Raw genomic sequence first — 22,511 nt, forward strand, 5'->3', positions numbered from 1 at the left:
TAATCAAGTAAACCTAGTCTGATTATAAAGTACCTAAAACCCTCATTTGAACTGAATTACTGGTTGATATACAGTTATTTCACAGTGTTGGTAATCAAGTAAACCTAGTCTGATTATAAAGTACCTAAAACCCTCATTTGAACTGAATTACTGGTTGATATACAGTTATTTCACAGTGTTGGTAATCAAGCAAACCTAGTCTGATTATAAAGTACCTAAAACCCTCATTTGAACTGAATTACTGGTTGATACAGTTATTTCACAGTGTTGGTAATCAAGTAAACCAAGTCTGATTATAAAGTACCTAAAACCCTTATTTGCATTTCTTTGATGTTCAGTATTTTAAAACTATTTTTGCGATCTTAAAGTTTGGCAAACAAGTTAAAACTGGCCTTATTTTACATACATATAGCTTTCTTGATTCTTTTCTACGCTATTTTCCGGAGACCCTTCGTACACCTAGTTTAAGAACCACTGGTAAGGGGCAACAAGCATGGTCTTGGTCACGGTGGTGTGGCCTACCGTGATTAAAATAAAAATAAAATATACATATACAAGCAAGGTTTCATCCAAACGTGGGACTGATCCCATCCTTGAATTGGGAGTGTGGGGATAATTAAATACTGTAAATCAGGAAATGTTAGCTAACATAAAATATTAGCACATTTAGCGAGGCCATACAAAACGCTAATATTTCATGACGCTAAATTTAAAGAGACATACAACAGACTGTTCCAAAAACCTTTTGTGTGATTGTTTTGTCTGTGATTAACTTAAGGCACATCAATGGTTATATGCTGTTGATTAAATAAAAAGGATAGCAAACAATAATAGTTAGTCAGCATGCACATCACTGCAATTTTCTACTAAATTCAAGATGTCTATATAAGCTGCATAACGTCAAGATTTGTCAAAAACGTTATTTCAGCTGATCCTACAACTTAAGCTTATTAGTTTTTTAGTTTTTGACAATGATATGATGACCTCGCTAAAGTTCTATGTCGCTAATATGTCACTTACATGTATTTGGATTTCACTAAATTTTAAGATCGCTAATATTTTCAGATTTACAGTATCCTTTTCAACTGTGCAGAGTAGCATGTTGACATTATGCCCATTTTATTTGTAATATTCAGTTTGTCTTAATTGCAAGTAAAATGTGTCAATTCCTAACCTTTTTTAATCAAAATTGTTAGGGTGCTATCCCCAGACCAATTTGGTGTTTAACCCCTTTGATGTTTGTATTTGGCCACTATTTTATATAATTTTAACCCTTTGAGTTATTTTAATGACAGAAACCTTGACATGTACTATGTATGTTATATGCCACTTTTTGATTTTATTTATAAACTTTTTAAATTTTTTATAGTAGAAATCTGTGTATTATAAATGCATATATACAAGTAGTACACAGAAATTGATCTCGAGTAGTCGAAGACCTTCTCTAATTGGGAATGTGCAGGGGATAATATTTCTAAATTTTAGACAACAGGAAGTTTGTTGACATAAATTTTACCTCAATTGTTCAGTTACCTAAATTATATTTGTGTAACCGGTCAGTTACCTAATCCTAACACTCATGTACTTGTATTGTAAACAGAGTGGTTTTGCTGTGAGTATTTTTCAGTTTCAATATGTGAATAAAACTCCGGTGATCCTAAGTTTTCAACTTTTAATTTTTTAATGACAGTTACCATTGGCAGTTTGCATGAATTTAAATTTATGTAACTGACACAAGTTAAATGACAGTTCAGATGATACATTGTGCAGTTTAGCGATGGATCACTCATTGATTTATATAATCGAAAATTGATCACTTTGGTTCTACTATGTGATAAAAGATTATGAAATTCATAATTAGGGTTTAAGCTGGTCACCAAAAATTAATTTGGCAAATTTGATAAAAAAAATCTGTATCCAAATTAAAGTAACATGGAACTAAACAGATTAAAAATTTTTTAGCTATCACTTACAAACGACAGTTTTTAAATTAGCTTTTTGTCGAATTGGTAATGACATATTCACCAAATTCAACTTTAAATCACATTTGGCAATTTGGTGAACGACAGCTTAAACCGTGCATAATCCAGTCATGGAAAATTTTAATTGTACTGATAATTATTCCTAAAGTCCAAATGATAAATATATATATATATATATATATATATATATATATAGTTTGAGTATAGATTTTAGATAAGCAAGATGTATATTGAATATATATTTAAAATAAAACTAGTGAAGAGTCTCTCCAGGTGAACACGGATGATCTCTGATGAAATTCCAAGACTCTCAACTTAAATCAGCCTCCAAGCCAGTATACCGTACATGTACTTTAATAATAGTTAAACTTGGTTTTATTCTAGCCAATACAAGGGCCTGGTATACCATGTAAATGTACAAAGAGGTTAATAAACAAGTTACCAGTTGTTATAGAAAATTTGTCCAGAGTGAAATAATGTTCACTTGTTGACAAATGAAAATTATTTCACGAGGGATATAAATTTGATAAGAACTGGTACCAGTTTTGTTATTCTATTCAATACCTCAGCTGTTTTTTCTGTAAAATCCTTTTACTTTCGATCTCTACATGGAAATATTAGAAACCATTTTACATACTATTATGAGTATTGCTATCACTTTGTGCATGTATTTTATTCACACTCACTGATAATTTGAAAAGAAAAAAGTTCTATTTATTGTGTAAATCTGTAATGAATTGTATTAAAATAACATTATATTTCAAATTTAACAATAAAACTTGAGAGGCATAAATGCACTCTTGTAAACTATGTGACATCATTTTGTATCTTTGCCAAATCATAACATCATATATAATATATTATAGTACTGACAGTCATTGGTTTGTAAGCAATAAATAATCCAATAATATTGTTCGTTTTACGAATGAATGATTTTTATTGAACTGCTTACGAGTGCCCCATGTATAATAAATGTCCATAATATACATGTATATATATATATATATATATATATATATACTAATGAGGGCCACAACTTAAGAAATGAAGATATTCAGAAAGCTATTGTTTGTGCACTTATGTTTATTTGTTAAATCATTGGAGTAAGATTTCAACACAAAAATGGAAAATAGTGCCTTTACAATGTACTTCATTTTACTTAATTAAATGTACTCACCTCATTGTTTGTAATATACAAGTATTTAAAATATAATATGACCTATGGAATTTGTTTTAAAAATGAAGTCATTTTCTAGGTTTCAAAAAAATATTTTATCTTAAATTCTATTAATTCTGGTATGTCCTGAATTTTATTGTGCATGTACACACATACACATTTAGGTCTTATGTGTAATTATATCCCGTATACTTTTCCTGAAATATGTGAATGGGAGGTTGCTCGAGAGGTTGGGGCTAAACCAATTCCAGAGTTTTACCGTTTTATGGATATTTATTAACATAAAAAATATCAACAAAGTCTATGTTAATAGGTATTTGTCAAGGTTCTGCCAAGACAAATATCAATCAACTACACCTAGTTGAATGATATTTTATATATTACAAAAACACGATTAACATTCTATTTATTCTTTAACATTTCTGAAATAACATTTTAATAAAATATTTATTAGTTAATTAGCACTTCAGCTAAATATTATCAAAATGTTATACTCAAGTGTATGTCCTTGTTGGCTTGCAAACAAATAATCCATCGACAGCAATAAATTTATTAAATGGTTTAATACTCCAGAACATCAGATGGGTTTATGACATGGATAATATGGGCAAGTTATAGGATAAATGGTTTTAATACATTACATATATTGCTAGCTAGAACACTGCATAATCTTATCTTATTAAGACTAACAATTGTGTATTTTTACTATGTATATGTGTACCCTCATTTTTACTATATACACATATGCAATCATTTACAACTTTGGCTTACCTCAAGCTGTCCTAACATGATCTTCAATAAACTGTTAAATTATGTTTTGTATATTGTTGTTTGTGGTATGCAACTCTGTGTTAAAGTTTGTTTTGTTTAACGACATCACTAGAGCATATTGATTTATTAATCTTTGGCTATTAGATACCATAATACGACCTGTCAAAAATTAAAATAATATTTAAAGTTATGAAAGGTAAAATTAGCAATTTGTAGGGTATCCCATTAAGCATGACAGCAGGTGCCTGTAATTAAAAACCATGTGTTCATATAATTCTAACCAATTGTGTAATGGAAAGCAGATTGGTCAGTGAAAACCTATTAACAACCGATGGTTGATGATAAAATTCAACAGATTGCCAACACTAATGGATACTAAAGAAAGAGCCTTGCCAACACTAATGGGTACTAAAGAAAGAGCCTTGTCCCTCTTACCTGACAACTGTTTTTGGAAGAGCCCCAAGATGTTTTCTATGAACTGGGTTTGCATTTAATTAACTGGGCTATAGCATGGAACAAGCCACTGATTTAGATATGAAAATAACAGGATAAAAAATCCAGAAAACTTAAGTTTTTAAAAAATAGGGGCTTACTGTGCAACTTCTTTTCTTTCTATACGACCACTAACATTTTTTGTGTATTTTATGATTTTCATCAAAGGCAAACACTTGGATCTTTACGATTACTTTATTAAATCTGTAGTTGAGCTTGCGGGAAGGCAGCACAGACTTTTAAACGTTCTAAAGCACTATACATCTATTAAAATGATAGAATAATAATAAAAAATACAACAAACATCTGAATGTCTTTCCAGGTTTATTTACATGTATATGCAATCATTTTTATATACAGATGCACTACAAAAAAAAAATTTCTTTTTTTGCAATGTATTTTTCATGGACAATGAGATGTACACATAACCTAAGGTTCTTGATCAGTATGAGAGAACTTATCAAATAACATGCACAAAGATATAACAACCAGACCAATGAGAGAGAGCAAGAGATGCTGACAATATCGACACAACACAGGGAATCTTCATCGACATTATCAAACAAAAACAATTGTACACATTACTTCTCGGTACGCATATGAAACAATAATGGACGTCAATAGCAATGTCCAACATGATAACATGTTGATTGTATGTACAATGTAAGTTCTGTACGCTAATTATGGAGCTAGCCAATAACCATCTGCATTCTAGCTGCATACTAAAATCCGGGTTAACATTTTTGAACATTATTTGTAATATTTTGGAACTACTTATGTCTAGTGTCTATAATACTATTAAAATGGATGATTATTGAATATTCAATAAATTATTATTATTATTACTCTGCATGATTTTTTTTTTTTTTCTTATTTGAATCCAGCTTTAAAAATAAAAAACCACTGAAATTAGTACAAGTATTTAAAGCTACTGTCGAGCTTTAAATCTGGAACTGAAAATTTAGTTTTGAACATGACTTGCTGTTCTTTTGGGGTGGAATATATTATAACAATGTTTATCACTTTATGTATGATTATTAATGTTGGAGCAAAATCCCCATACTGGTTTATTAAAGCAAGATGTTGAATTGATTTCTAAGACTAAAACATCTGCTTTTTAATTAATTCTAAATTAAAAGGTTTTGGCATAATTGTGTTTATAAATTTTTGTGATAACATGTCTGTATATTATGACCTTTAATATGTTATGATGCAACTTACAATGAAAGTATGAACTATATGTTTTTCAGTTGGTTTAAATACTACATAAAAGAGGCAACTAATTAAAACTTGTTAAAATACAAATGATAAAACCAAAATTTTAAACGCTCTGCTGCTATCACAAAAAGTGATGTCTGTGACATCTTATAATTCTAATGGTAGAACAGTAAGAATTATATTAAAAATAAAACCAATAGTTCACTGATTAAAACAATCTTCAACAGGAGATGTTTTCATTTGTAATATTCAGGACCTGTGACTCGTTACAATCAAATTATGATAGTTTAACAAAATACAGTAGGTAAATGAAAAAATCTAAATGTATTTAAGTTATTTTGACAATTTTTCCAAAGTTCTACAATTAAAACAAAAAGAAGAAAGATTAAAAAGTGAAAAATGACTAATAAGTGCTTGGAGAACAAAAGGGTTAACCCTTATTAATATCAGAAGAAAAAGAAAAGATGAGTGATGGTTCTAAAACTATGTTTCCATTTGTGACATGATTCCGGGAATATCCATGGATTTCAACATGATACATCACTGGAATCCATCTGGATTGTAACAGGGAACACTTGGCAAACACATGATGAAAAACAAAGATGAAAATGAAACAAGGAGAAGATGTTTTTCTACACAAGTCCAATAGTTTCATGATATACTCCTCTTAATTCAGTAAGAAATCTGATCTTGCCCCAGTCACATGATAACCTAGTTGAATGCTATATACAATTCCTTCCTTAAAGGTTTTCTCATAAATTACAACATTTCATTTCTGTCTAAATACTGGCTTATCAATGAAAATTGTTTTTATTTGAGATAAGACATTAAACATCACTATTTTACAACCTTCTACTCCAATCCACATCTTTAAAATGAAAAAATTTACTTATCTGGGGTTTTGTCAGAGGTCACAAGCCGGTAAGAAGGGGACTTTTAATTTACACGGCCAATAACCGGGTGTGTGTGTGTGAGGGGCCTAAACATTTCCCAATCTTATATAAATGGTCTTAGTCTAGGCCTAATCTTTTTTTTTCTTTTCTTTTTTTACACTGGTACAGGATGGAACTAAAATTGTAACAGATGATATTTTGGTCTGTGTAACATATGCAGACTGGCCTATTGAATTAATGTCAATTCATTTTATTCTTCAAGTTTGGGATTTACAATAAACTTCCAATGCTTTACAGTCTACAGTTGGTGTACAATAATATTTTACAAAAACCCCTGATAACTACCTGATCTATCTGAAAACCTGTGTAATGACACTGCTGTACAAAATCACCATATAGGACTGAAACTAAAATATCTTAAATCAAATATAAATTTGGTTTCCATTGTCCTGGCCATTTGTTTTCTCTCTGCTTTCAACTATATGATTTTTTTTTTAAAAGAAGAAAAAAAAGACACCCCCACCCCATAATCAGTAATAAAACAATAATGTAAAAAAAAAAACTTTAACATATTTTCCTTGGTCCGATTACATGATTTTATAAATCCGTGTAAGCAAACACTGAGTGTGTAAGTATGAAACTCCACCAATGTAGGCCAGCAGAGAATATATTTGATAGTGTACATGTATTTAGTCAACTAAAGCAGTAATTTAATGTTTAATAAGTATATTCTGGCATGTTGATTCATTATTCATTTTATGTAATGTTATGTATAATGACCATGTACCTATCAAAGTTTCCATTGGCACTTTCTTTGCTGAAACTAATGTCATTTTATTTTACCTGTATGTTAGTGTAGTAACAATATATTAACCCTTTGATATACATGTCATATAATTCCACAGACTAAAAATTTCATGTTGTATCATAGTGTTGAGTGTAGACCAACATTTAATAACAAGATGCTAAACACAATTATTAATGCATTTATAATACCCAGTAATAAAATAAAATAAAAAAAGAGAAAACATTTCTAAATGTGATTTTTATATCGTATGTGATAACCAACAGTAATTACTACTGGATCTTACAAGTGAATACCTCCTTAACTATAATAATACTAAATGTGATTATTTTTCAGGTTTGAATCAATACTCATGTTAATCATGTATATTTTCGTTAACAAAAGATTATAACAGACTAAATGGCAAAATTATTTAACATAAATCTTTTTTCGAAAAATAATTACTTGTTTTGGACCAAAGACATGATTTTTTTGTTTTGTTAATTTTGTCTTTTCACAACTGTGTTAACCAAGGTAATTATATTATTAAATGCATGTAGTATATACCAGGTACAAGATGAATGTAATAGCTCTACTGCCTATGAAAGACAATTTAAATTCCTTTTGTAATATACTACTTGCTACAGTAAATCAATGGTGTTCTAAATCTCACTTAAGATTCACTGGTAACAGCGTGAACATTATTTTGCCAAAATGAAAACATTTTTGAATTTGTACCACAAACGCAAAAAAACAAACAAGAAACATTTACAGAAATGTTTAGACCATTTTACCTAGTAGGAGTAATCAGAACAAACATTAGATGGTGAGATAATCTGAAAACATTTGTCGTAATATAGTGTCAACTCAAAAACTATACGCAAAAACAAAGTGAATGAAAGAGAAAGAATTCTTAAACTCATGAATGACACCCCAGCCCCTCTCAATATTTGACAGTGCATACTTGCAAGTGACTAGTGATGTTGGTCTACTCATGATTTGTTTAATCTGTGGACTCCCGGTACCGGCTCCCACCCAGAGAGTTTTAACGACTCAATGGGTAGGTGTAAGATCACTACACCATCTGCTCTTTCACTAACAACTAACCCACTGTCCTGGACAGACAGACCCAGATAGCTGAGGTCTGTGCCCAGGACAACATGCTTGAACCTTAATTGGATATAAACACAAAAATAAGTTGAAATGAAATCTGTGAACATGTTTAATGTCTTAAGAGTAAACACAAACATTTAATGTGGACCTAAAGAACTATCGACATCCCAGCTCACTCATACATGGTCATTTGGACACTAGGTCTAGTAAATGAGAGAAGAAACCTGATATCACCACATTTAAATAGACCTATACCCTGTACTGACCTATACTAAAATCGCTTTCTGTCAATAATTTAATTTCACTTGACGTACTCAATTCTTTTGATGTTTTGTTAATCTGTCTCCAATATTCAGAGCCTTTTGAAGGATGTGTGCATGGCAAGAAAACATAACATCAAACTCTGTTCAGAAAATGACTTTCTTCACTATGGATGAGCATTGCTATTTTATCTATATTTTCACCATTGTTTTTACAAGTTGCAGATAAAACCAAACAATATTGATGCGATATACTTCTATTAAAGGCTGGAATGGGGTATAAATGCTCAAGTGAATGCTATCTCTTAACACTGGACAGGTAAAACATACATCTTACCTGTTTGCGACTATTATCGCAGTAAAGACAAAAAACTGGACGGTCACTTTCCACCTAATAATTATTAATATAGATGAACTCAACACAACACAAAAAAAAAAAAAGAGTTCAATGTCACATGAAGAAGATGCCAATAAATCTAAACTAAAAACAAAACAAACAAAATTGGTGACAATGACATCAACCAAGGACATTTATACTCACATTTAATATATCACAATAACACAAAGATGATGATGAAGGTGATAAACCACAATGACAATAATGATGATGATCATGACAATTATTCTAAGACATGTAAATGTATCATTTCCAGTATGATGTGGAATTAGAATTAAGGTCCTGACCATGGATTCAACAAGGCAAAAATGTCTGCCTCGTCTCTATATATCATTGGTTCTACTTGTAATAGATGCAGCAAAGAATCTGGTAGGAATCTATGCTCATGACAAGTCTGCTTTTACTTATTTAGAGATCACATACACACACACACAAGGACACACGCGCACATGCGTGTGCACACACACACACACACACACAGGCACGCACACATGCACACACACACAATTTTGCCTATGACAGACATACTTCACAAAAAAGTAAAGGTTATGTCAACATTTCATTTCGTTCTCCTAAAAAGTAAAGAGAAAAGAATGTATATTTTAATTTTCAAAACATACTTTGCCAATAAAGCCCATCCGAGTTGTGTTCTAAAAATAAAATATGCAATGTTGGGTCTACATGAAAAAAAATCATGGTATATATGTTGTTAAAACAATGAAAACACTCTAGCATATAAAGTTTATGCTAATGAAAACATTCTTAAAACAGGTAAAAATCACAACTTTTAAGACAAAACAAAAAATTAACCTTAAAAACAAGTCTTAAAATAAATCTAAATGGCTGAATGCTAAAATATATCTACAAAGAGATATCCAATATCAATTTAGATTCCTAAATTATTTAAGAAATATTTTTTAAAAACAAAATCTCCAAACAAAATGACTGCAGTAACAACTTCATATTAACCACTATGAGTAAAATTTGTGCCATTCACAATTTACACTGCACTATACAAGTAAAATGTATTAAGACAATATTTGTCTAGATTTTTTTTAACCCTCTGATCTAAATATATATTTACAATGATTTATAAATAAACACAAATGCACTTTAATCTTCACAATAGTGTTTTGCAGTGAACCCTTTGAATCTCTGACATAAAGATCACAAAAAATAAAAATTATAATAAAAATAAAGATGGTTCTGAAAACAAATGCTTAAAAGTTGATTTTGTTGTTTTCTGACATTTTATTATGACAATTTTGACTATTTTTAGCCAAGGTATCACCAACAGGAAATGTTTTTAAAAAGCAGATATGGATATAATGCAAATATGCGGACTACATGATATATGGTTAAAAAATATTTAAGTCAATAAAAATATATATCCATGTAATTTATTTACCTGTGTAACAAATTGTAATATTTTATTTAACTTTAGAAGAAAGAAACTTTATTCTTAAAACTTTTTTTAACAACTGCCAGGTTAAAATATCTCTATAAAACTGTATATCTAACAACATGATTTTAAAACTATATTATTTATTTTGTAGACGAACAAACAAGAGGTAGAATTTAAACAAAAAACAATTATCACAATTTGAGAAATTGTTATTTATCTGATCTAACAGGTAATACATGTACACTGTAGCTGTATGCATGAAAGTAAGATACTATTTTCCTATAGTTAAAAGAATATGGGTGTAGCATTTAAATAACTAAACCACAACTAAAAACAGAATTTACTCTGCAATTAACTAGTCATTTGAAATGCAAGATTGAAGTCTATTATCTACACAACAGGCCAAACAGCAAAGGATGCTTTAAATTTATACTAATACATTATATGCAATTCATTATTTATTCATACTGAAATCAGATCATATTGGTCAATATCTGATGCAGTCAAATAGGTATCTTTCAACCATTAATATAGAAACATAAAAGTAAAAAAACCTAAACAAAAATACAACCCACACTTCCAATACATATATATATGGCAATAACAATGTGATTTGCCAAAATATTTATAATGATAATTTGTTTAAGGTAATGTTTTTGTCAAGGCATGTTTATGTTCAGAGTCCCTATGATGTGTACAGTAATCAGTTTATCTTATAGATATAACTGAAACAGTTATGATAATATACCCGTATCATTTTCAGTTTCCGTTCATTACTGACAATTTACAAATGACGAACTACACAGACTTTCACACAGCAATACATATTTTTTCCAGTAATGGTATTTTCTATACAAGATACAACTTATCTTCATTCTCATGTGTTTAACTTCAGTCCTTGGTTGTTTTGAAGTAATTGTGTTTTTTTCTACAAAATTACACAATACTTCTGTAGAACTGATGAGAAACTAAAACACGATGACAAAATGAGAACAAGAACAAGACGATGAAAACAATGAATATGAACAAGGTTTGATTCTCTCTCAAAAATAAATACAATAGGACACCACGGATTACAATTGGACTTTTTAAAAAACAAAAACAAATACAGCAAAACATTCATATATTTGTATACACATAAATAGCATCAATTTTCAGTTAAAAACTATTTCTTTTCTCAAAGTTTAAAATATTTTTTAAAAGTTTAAAAAAGAAGAAGTTTAAAAGTGATAAACAGAGAGGCTTTTTGATGTTGTTTAGAAAATATCATTTATCACAGGCTAATGTCAAAGAAATTGTCTAGCTGATGGGTATTAAGAAGAAATAACACCTTGCTAGCCTGCAACTCTTAAACACAGTATCATGTACACTGTACACGCACAATATATATCAGTGACTAATTACGAAATTGCTACAAAATTTGTAACATCAATTCCACATTCCATGACAATTGTTATTTTCTAAACATAAAAAAAAACTTCTCTAGAAAATTATGTTAAAATGTGTTTATTTTTTAAAATCAGTTAATAGACTAATCTTTGAACCACCATAATACGATACCTTATTCAGCATGTCATGTGCCTTCAAACAAAACTACATAAGAAAGGACTACAAAAAATCTAATATCTAATGTAAATATTTCAGTTTGGAACAAGTTGATTTTAGACATCAAACATAAGCATGTCTGCAGACTTAGATGTAGTTTAGTATTTGGGCCTTTTAATAATTTTATTTATGTTTCAAACAAGAAAGAAAACCCTACACATTAACAACACAATTTTGGCTAAAACTGCTTATAAAATAACACTATGTTGATGTAAATACATGTATTTGTATCTCAATACTTTTGCCAAATAATTATGTTAGTTTAGGAATACATGTGTATGTAATACAGGATGAACTGTGAAACTGGATCATCAAATGTTATATTGAGCTATTAATTATTCAAATGACAACTGTCTATCATACTGCATGGAAATGAGTTCAAGTAGCAGATCAGGAATAATCAATTGAGATTTGTATTACAACTGTCATGTTACTTACACATATCCCTGAACAATATTTAACCTATATGACGACCACAATCTATGCTACTTGTGTGTATACTGGTAAATTCAGTAGCTACATATTTTCAAGCTACCAACATTTTAGTCATGGACATAAATGTGCCATAAAGACAAAATAAAATAAATAAACATTTTGTAAAATCAAAACAATTTTGTATTTTATTTATTTGACTTGCAAAGTAAAATCAGCAATTATTAAGTTAAACAGTTTTCAAATTAATTAATAATTAAAAAGACATTTGGGGAAAAAAATCCTTTTGTTATGAATGGGAAATGACATGACATGCTGGAACTCTTGGAGTACCAAGAAGATAAAAAAAAAACAATGATAGTAATTTCACTGATCGTGTAAACCAGATATGGATAAGATGTTAAAAATGTTTCAAGTCTCAGCTTAAACTGACAATAATAAAAAATAAAATACATGCTCAAATCACTTTTAAAAATGTAAATATCAAAATCACCACCTTGAAATTGTTAAGCTGAGTTTGGCCAATTTAAAATATAGTTTTAAAAATGACTTCAGAAAGATTTGAAAAAAGATGCAATTTGTGCATAAATCATCATTTGTATCTCATATTCATAAGTATATAGATGTCTTACTCTCCACACTTGAAAACAGTCACACCATAAAATGATGGTTTATGCTCACTTCTATTGTTTTCCGTTCCACACAAGCACGATTCTGGAGCCGTCTTCAGTGGAAAACAAGTGTACGCAATAAAATTGTCAACAAACCTGTTATTTATCAACAGAGGCAGAGAAACCGTAGCAACACCTTTAAAAAAAAAACCACATTCAAACCACTCTGAGATCTGTTCCTATTATTCATCGGCTTGTATGTTGAGTAAACAAGGTGATGATGTTCATGGTCCATGGACACCTTACTAGCAGTACGACATAAGACGCGAGCGATTCCACTAGAAATCAAATTAGACAAGTATCCTTCCTCTCTCTGCCACACAGAGATTCATCGTTAAATCAAACACTACAGGTGCTGCCAGAGTCGGTATCATCATCGTAAATGGAATTTGTCAATTGTTTTTACAATTTTTCATGTCTGCTGTCCATTTTATATTTTAAAAATAAAATTCCATTTGCCTCGTTTCCACTTCGAATTGAAAAACAACAAATTTCCACTATCTTCTTGTGCACTTTAAACTGGAAAAAACACACATTCCATTTTCATCCTGTACACTTGAAAGTGGGAACAGAAGTTTCCAAGCGACGAAAAACCCCAACATTTCCAGATGTTAATCAAAGAACAAGCCAAGTTAGGCAAGAAAAACCTCCCACAAAAAAAAAAAAAACATGGAAAAAACACCCCAGAAATGAAAATAAGAAGAAATCCATGCTGCGCAGTCCATGAATTCATCTATATGACTATCAGGTTCACGATTTAATGGTTTATGAATTCAAGTTCACTCAATAAATATTATTCCATGCTTATATAGACAGGTCACATGACTCCACATTCACTCAGCAGGCAGGAGAAGACAAACTGCAGTTTCTGGTTACCAGTGGTAAACTTAATGGCAAAAATATAGGAGACCCGATTTTATTTGCCGTACCAACAACATCCAAATAACATGACAGGAAGAAGTGGCATACTCATACATTTAATCACCATCCATATAATCCTCACCCATATTAATAGTATATAATTCATGTTCATTCATCTATAATCTATATCCTCATCCACCTAATTTACATCAATAAATTCATGCCTATTTAATCTACACGTTCACCCACAATCCACACCCTCTTGCAACACTTAATTTACATTCGTTACTTAATCCAGATCCACTTAATCTTCATTCAGTTTACTTAAATCCACTTCATCCTGATGCAATTATATCCTTATATCATTAACCCATCCTAATTAAATTATATCAAAATAATCCTAAACCCCACATAATATGATCTCTCTACACATAATCCTCCCCCTACTAAAAATGGGGCAATACTGCACTTAGAACGCATCCAAAAAAACCTGGACCCAAGCCAACAAGATAGTTTATTTTTGTTTAATGACACCACTAGAGCACATTGATTTATTAATCATCGGCTATTGGATATCAAACATTTGGTAATTTTGACATACTGTTTTAAGACGAAACCCGCCACAGGTTTCCTGTTAGTAGCAGTGATACCCAACAAGACACCAGCTGGAAATCAGAAACATAGGTTTGTTGCCAATTTGTTTTTCCTGCCTGTACATGGTAGGGTAGGCGGGTTGAGAGAAACAAGCCTCTGCTAGCACTGCGTCGTGCGAGGCAATCGCATGTGCACGTGACCATTAGCCATACCGTTTATTCTCGTGTAACTACTATTACTGCTTTTACTGCTCTCCTTACTGCCCCCCTCGCTGCTTGTCTGGCCTGTTGCACTGACGGGGGACGACCTGTCTCTGTTTCCGTTGGCCATCTCCTCCAGCAGCACACACTCGCACGGATTCGTGCCGGTGTTAGGGCGCTGCGCGTTCCGGTTGGGTGACCGCTGCGACTCGATATTGCTCACGTCCGGGTCCACGGCGGACATGAACGGTATTCTCACTTCGTCATTAATATCTAAGTTGTATTCACGTTGGTCCGAGTCGTTATCAATGTCGTCAAGATCCAAATGCTTGTTCCCAAGTTGTTCAAACTCTGCCCCCTCAGTCTTGTTCTCGTCGCTGAAGAAGTAGGACACATCCTTGAAGCTCGTATTGAGGTCTGGTACAAGTTCCTCAATGATTTCTTTGAATGTCGGTCGCTGTTTGTATCGAAATCGCCAACACTTCAACATCATCTCATAACTGCAAGACAAACCCACAAGAAAACTATTATGTTCAAGTAATCTGAACGCACAGAACACACTTGCATACATAATCATCTCACATACATGATCAAACAATCAATCAATCGCTCTCTACCCCCACCTCCTCTCTCATACATGACCACCACACACACACACACGTGCACATATACACAGTTTAATATATTTATGTAATTATTTTTTTAATCATACATTTATATATGCTTCACTTACACAATAAACACCACAAAAAGATGAATGTAATGTACTACATTTTAGCAGGTCTATCATACACATCTATCTACTAGCCTTAAGGACAATGTCTTAATAACTATGCCACCGAGGCTGGTATTGTCTTGCTGAAACAAAAACACCATCTTGGGAGCCTGGGAAAGTCCTGTATTTAACAAATGAATCTAATATATTGCATTTATGTCTTTTTTACTGTGAAAGATTATTATCTTAGCCGTCAAAGACACTTAGTAGAGATTTTTATATATAATTATACAAATCTCCTTAGAAAAAACAAAAATCATTCACAGCATACTCACAGCTTATCAGGACAGCCTTCAGGTTTTTCCATTATACGGCCATCGTTGACATACTTCAACACCTCCTCGTTCGACAGACCCTGGTAGGGCTGTGCTGCTAGAGTGGACATTTCCCATAGTACCACTCCATATGACCTGCAACAAAAATAGGTTATTTACAGTTCAAAAAATCCAGAAAGACATAATCATTAAGGGCCGACAACAAGAATCCTTATAATATTGATAGTAGTCCACCCTTTCATTTTGTTGTTATTGTTGTTAAAATGCAGTTTTCAGAGACAGACAAAGCTGAAATGGGAGTGAAGGAGTTACATACTTTGAATAATTTGGTGTCTTTTTAAACCATTCTTTTGGACATAGTCAGTTCTGGTTGACAGCTCTCATGATGTTACACAAGGAACTACATTTGGCCAGACATTTTCTTGAAGTAATGCAAATAAAAATCCTGAAATCTGTGATGTTGTCATGGTTGTAATATTTCCTAAATTAAAAATCATAACTCAGTTAAAAAGGATTAAAAGCCCATGAAAGTTAACCTTGATCTGTATGCTAAAAACTATATGCAAAATTTTAGCTCAATATCTTATTTATCTATGTATATTTATCAATATAACCTAAGAAACCTGCAACATCTTTTTCCAATCTGTATTACATACCACACATCGGACATTGTAGTAAACATTCCATCTTTGAGCGACTCCGGTGCCATCCACCTGACAGGGAGCAGACCTTTCCCACCTTTTCGATAATAATCGGTTTCATAAATATCTCTCGTCATTCCAAAATCTGAAAAATAAATGAGAACAATTACCGTCCAGTAAAGATTCTTAACTAACATTCAGTGCATTTTATATTGATGGATCCATTTCTTTTTATCTTATGAAATTCAAACACATTGTTTGATATTTGTTAAAACGATGCTAAAATTGCCTAAGTCAGAGCCATGGGTGGCAAGTCAAATTCTAGAAATAAAACCCTGTATACAAGAATTAAGAAAATGTAAGTTTATGATAAAACATTTATAAATAATTCAAATTTAAATAATTTTCACAAGGAACACAAAGTTACGCTAGCATCCAGAGTAATACCATTATAACAAATATTATAAAACACTGGTACATTTTTAGGAACGTTATTTACTTTTTTACTAAGCATCCCTTCACCATTTGCGTACATTTTGTACGTGATCTCTAAATCCCTTCACACTTTATGAATGCCCACTAATGAGATATTTCAAACTGCCAACATTACCTCCGATTTTGACAACCAAGTTTTCAGACACCATGCAATTTCTTGCTGCCAAATCGCGATGGACAAACTTTTTATCAGAAAGGTATGCCATGCCATCAGCGATCTCTCCAGACATCTGCCAAATCTCTTGTAGAGTTGGCGGCTGTTGTCCATTATTGTCCTAGAAAAAAGCAGCAGCAGCAATTGGTAATCAGAAAATGAAAGCAATGTTTAATAGCACCCCTTCTCACAAACACTACGTTTAGTTACAGCTATTAGGTGTCACACAAAAGTCGTAATCTCACAAATAATAGTATTTAACTAAAACAGCACTGTTAGCCAACTTAATTCAGGGCTTGAATGTTAAGGGTTTTTTCCACCTATGGATGAGATATCGTAAATCATAAAAATGTAATAAATTCACCAAAATAAAACTGCAATTTCTACTAAATTTAACAATCCTTTTCTAAGAGAAAAGAAAAAGGAATTCTGCTAAATGATGTTTTTATTATAGGACATCACTTTCTGTTATTCTGTTATGAAAGTTGAAAATGTGGGATAAAACTTTGCAGGGTCTTGTAAAGTAGGTGTTTTTATCCCTCTATGTTAATCAAAGAAATTGATGGTAAATATGCATTAGTGAAAACAAAGCATTTGAGATATACAGTCTCCTTCGGTGCTCTATATAAATTGAACAAGACGGTGCTGAAACTAACTTCCTCATCGGGCCGATGCTGCCGTAGATAATTCTTGAGATCACCCTTAATCATCAGTTCCATAATAACGAGGGCTGGCTGACCCTTTGAGACGACCCCCAGTAACTTGACTACATGATGGCAGGAGAATTGTCTGCAAATAGAAAGCAAAAGAATATAAAAGGAAATTAAAAAATGGGATGCGAAGAAAGAAAATTGTGATTGTTTATTCTAAATCATTAAATAATAAAAATAAGCTAGAGTGTGCATCCAAAGAGTATATACCACTAGATCAATTCCCAAAGGTGACAATAGTAACGTGTAGATGAAATTGCTACACACAGAGTTTCAGTCCATATCTACACTATGGATATAATTACTACTACCCTTCACCCTTACAGTAAATCATAAAAAATTGGGGGTTTAGCTGCAAGTTTCAGGTATAACAGGCAGCAGTGTTCTTGCTGCTCCATTTAACCTTCTGACTACTGCAGGTGAGATGTCACGCACGAAGTCACGCCAGTCGACATACTGTACACTATATACAGTGCATTCCCCAATTCATATTTCCCACTGTTTTGAACATGACACTCACCAGAAAGACTTGTCTAACAGGAAACAGAAGACAACTCAGCTTCCTGTATCTTAAGTTTTTAAATTGAAAATAGCTTGTAATTTTGAGTTGAAAAAGTGGTATTCAGCAAGTATTTTCACTTGACAACAATGGTGGCACATCACAGTCATTTTCAGGGATTGATAGCTGATTGTTACAGCTAATTTGATAATAAATTTGATCGTTTTACGAGCAATGAAAATCACCAAATATTGGGATAAGAATCATTTTTTTTTTTTAATCTGGTCAGAAAACCACTGTTATCGGGAATAATAGACATAAATACTGGACAGCTGGCCACAAATGCTGATAAGTAAACATGACTTTAAATTTTCTGCCTAATTTTAGTCAACATTAAGTGATATAAATGATAAAAACCCACGCAAATAATACTTACTCAAATATGCACTTTATTTTATGTATTTATAAATTATTTAAGTGAATATACGTGAGTAAAAATTATAAACTTGTACCCACTCAACGTGACTTTTGTCAAAAATTAATCTAGTAGTCTAAAGGTTAAGCAGGTCGCCCCACTATTGCATTTTGCCACCCTGCTTTCGTGTTTTGCCATCCCCCTTTCAAGTTCTGCTGCCCCCACCACCCCACCTCTCTCTATTTTTAAATGCACACTTTTTTTTACACACTAAACAAAATCAATCAGTCTGTACACTGGACATCAAAGAAAACAAGCCGCAGTGTGTATGAAAACCTACTGATGAAAAACTTCAGTAGCTTGCGACAGTTACTGTATGGTAATTTAACAGTATTTTTAACAGCCTCTATTGTGTCCCATACCAGTATCCATTTGAATGTTTGATAAACAAAATAAAAGTTATATTTTATCTGAGTAGCTGCCCTTCTTTAATTTTCACCCAGCAATAACACTGAAGCAGTATCTTTCACTATCTTAGTCTGACATACATATTGTCATCCTAATTCACGCACATGTTTCTTTCACATGAAACAACTTTTATGACAATAGTATACATTTTTGTTTTTAAACTGACCAGAACAGGATGCTCATGTTTCATTGGAAGATTATAGTTATTTGATTGACTGTTTGGGCCAGTCCATGAGACTAGGGAGGGTGGGTGGGGGGAGGGGATGTTAAAGGTCAGAGGTCTGGTAAAGTGTGAAAAGAAATACTTACTTCATGATACCTGCTTCTTTCAGGAAATTGGTTCTCTCATGGAATCCTGCATCATTGTTAACAGTCTGTAATCATAATAATTGTAATACTCAATGTCAGTACAGTATAAAATATTAATTATAATAAAAACAGGACACAATGTTGGTCAGCATAGTGCAAAACAATTATAATTGTAATAATAAATGTTACTATAGAATAAAACAATAATTATATAGTAAAGTTCTGTAATACTTAATGTCAATCTGTATTGTATAAAATGATTATTTTAGTAATCGTAATAATCAGTCAGTCTTTGATTTATTTAAAAAATCATAGAAACTGCAATTATTCAAATAATTCAAAACCATAATTACAATAATGGTAATAGTCAATGACAATAGGTCCAGTACTTGTTATAATAATAAATTAATTGACCTGGATAAAACATTAATTATAGTAAATGTAATTATATAATTAACCACAGTTTGTCCAATTAAAAGATGATACTAATTGCATGAATTTAGTCACTTGCACAGAACAATGTGTGTATATTTAACAAAACAAAAAAACTAGAGTTCAATCACGTGTGAAAATACAATTTGCCAAACCACCACGAACTCTACATATTTATAGCATGACCATACCTTCACAGCAACCCTGATTTCGCCTTTGCCATCAAGGTCTTTTGCAATTCCCTCATACACCATGCCAAATGACCCCTGTCCGAGTTCACGTATCAATTTTATCTTGTCCCGGTCAAACTCCCATTCATCAGGAATATATACTGAAAAGATAAAAGTAATTCTGTTTTATTGTCGTCACTGGTTTTTCATTCTAAGTAATGAAAACTGTAGGCATAATGCAAACAGTCAGCAGTCAAGTACACCAAATTAGTTTCCATTGCTGATGTTAACATTCTGTAATGAAACTATCTAACCCATTGCTGATAATGTTAACATTCTGTAATGAGACTATTAACCCATTGCTGATAATGTTAACATTCTGTAATGAGACTATTAACCCATTGCTGATAATGTTAACATTCTGTAATGAAACTGATCTAATCCATTGCTGATAATGTTAACATTCTGTAATGAGACTATTAACCCATTGCTGATAATGTTAACATTCTGTAATGAGACTATTAACCCATTGCTGATAATGTTAACATTCTGTAATGAAACTGATCTAACCCATTGCTGATAATGTTAACATTCTGTAATGAGACTATTAACCCATTGCTGATAATGTTAACATTCTGTAATGAAACTGATCTAATCCATTGCTGATAATGTTAACATTCTGTAATGAGACTATTAACCCATTGCTGATAATGTTAACATTCTGTAATGAAACTGATCTAATCCATTGCTGATAATGTTAACATTCTGTAATGAGACTATCTAATCCATTGCTGATAATGTTAACATTCTGTAATGAGACTATTAACCCATTGCTGATAATGTTAACATTCTGTAATGAAACTGATCTAATCCATTGCTGATAATGTTAACATTCTGTAATGAGACTATTAACCCATTGCTGATAATGTTAACATTCTGTAATGAGACTATTAACCCATTGCTGATAATGTTAACATTCTGTAATGAAACTGATCTAATCCATTGCTGATAATGTTAACATTCTGTAATGAAACTATTAACCCATTGCTGATAATGTTAACATTCTGTAATGAAACTGATCTAATCCATTGCTGATAATGTTAACATTCTGTAATGAGACTATTAACCCATTGCTGATAATGTTAACATTCTGTAATGAAACTGATCTAATCCATTGCTGATAATGTTAACATTCTGTAATAAGACTATTAACCCATTGCTGATAATGTTAACATTCTGTAATGAGACTATTAACCCATTGCTGATAATGTTAACATTCTGTAATGAGACTATTAATCCATTGCTGATAATGTTAACATTCTGTAATGAGACTATTCATCCATTGCTGATAATGTTAACATTCTGTAATGAGACTATTAATCCATTGCTGATAATGTTAACATTCTGTAATGAGACTATTAACCCATTGCTGATAATGTTAACATTCTGTAATGAGACTATCTAACCCATTGCTGATAATGTTAACATTCTGTAATGAGACTATTAACCCATTGCTGATAATGTTAACATTCTGTAATGAGACTATTAACCCATTGCTGATAATGTTAACATTCTGTAATGAGACTATCTAATCCATTGCTGATGTTAACATTCTGTAATGAGACTATTAACCCATTGCTGATAATGTTAACATTCTGTAATGAGACTATTAACCCATTGCTGATAATGTTAACATTCTGTAATGAGACTATTAACCCATTGCTGATAATGTTAACATTCTGTAATGAGACTATTAATCCATTGCTGATAATGTTAACATTCTGTAATGAGACTATCTAATCCATTGCTGATAATGTTAACATTCTGTAATGAAACTGATCTAACCCATTGCTGATAATGTTAACATTCTGTAATGAGACTATTAACCCATTGCTGATAATGTTAACATTCTGTAATGAGACTATTAACCCATTGCTGATAATGTTAACATTCTGTAATGAGACTATTAATCCATTGCTGATAATGTTAACATTCTGTAATGAGACTATTAACCCATTGCTGATAATGTTAACATTCTGTAATGAGACTATTAACCCATTGCTGATGTTAACATTCTGTAATGAAACTATCTAACCCATTGCTGATAATGTTAACATTCTGTAATGAAACTGATCTAATCCATTGCTGATTATGTGAACATTCTGTAATGAGACTATTAACCCATTGCTGATAATGTTAACATTCTGTAATGAGACTATTAACCCATTGCTGATAATGTTAACATTCTGTAATGAAACTGATCTAACCCATTGCTGATAATGTTAACATTCTGTAATGAGACTATTAACCCAT

General features: G+C 31.7%; 1 protein-coding gene across 1 annotated transcript in view; it reads right to left on the reverse strand.

The window, feature by feature from the left end:
- Positions 1 to 4,733: 4,733 nt before the first annotated feature.
- LOC121382752 (putative molluscan insulin-related peptide(s) receptor) overlaps positions 4,734 to 22,511 on the reverse strand; it is an 84,804-nt gene continuing 67,026 nt past the window's right edge. The window contains exons 19-25 of the mRNA XM_041512333.1: positions 20,220 to 20,359; positions 19,597 to 19,661; positions 17,852 to 17,984; positions 17,157 to 17,316; positions 16,562 to 16,691; positions 15,906 to 16,040; positions 4,734 to 15,355 (exon numbers count right to left, since the gene is read on the reverse strand). Of these exons, the coding sequence (XP_041368267.1) occupies positions 14,815 to 15,355; positions 15,906 to 16,040; positions 16,562 to 16,691; positions 17,157 to 17,316; positions 17,852 to 17,984; positions 19,597 to 19,661; positions 20,220 to 20,359 (1,304 nt within the window). The 3' untranslated portion in view covers positions 4,734 to 14,814. The remainder of the gene's footprint in view (positions 15,356 to 15,905; positions 16,041 to 16,561; positions 16,692 to 17,156; positions 17,317 to 17,851; positions 17,985 to 19,596; positions 19,662 to 20,219; positions 20,360 to 22,511) is intronic.

This window comes from Gigantopelta aegis, chromosome 2 (genome assembly GCF_016097555.1).
Source record: "Gigantopelta aegis isolate Gae_Host chromosome 2, Gae_host_genome, whole genome shotgun sequence".
Taxonomy (NCBI): domain Eukaryota; kingdom Metazoa; phylum Mollusca; class Gastropoda; order Neomphalida; family Peltospiridae; genus Gigantopelta; species Gigantopelta aegis.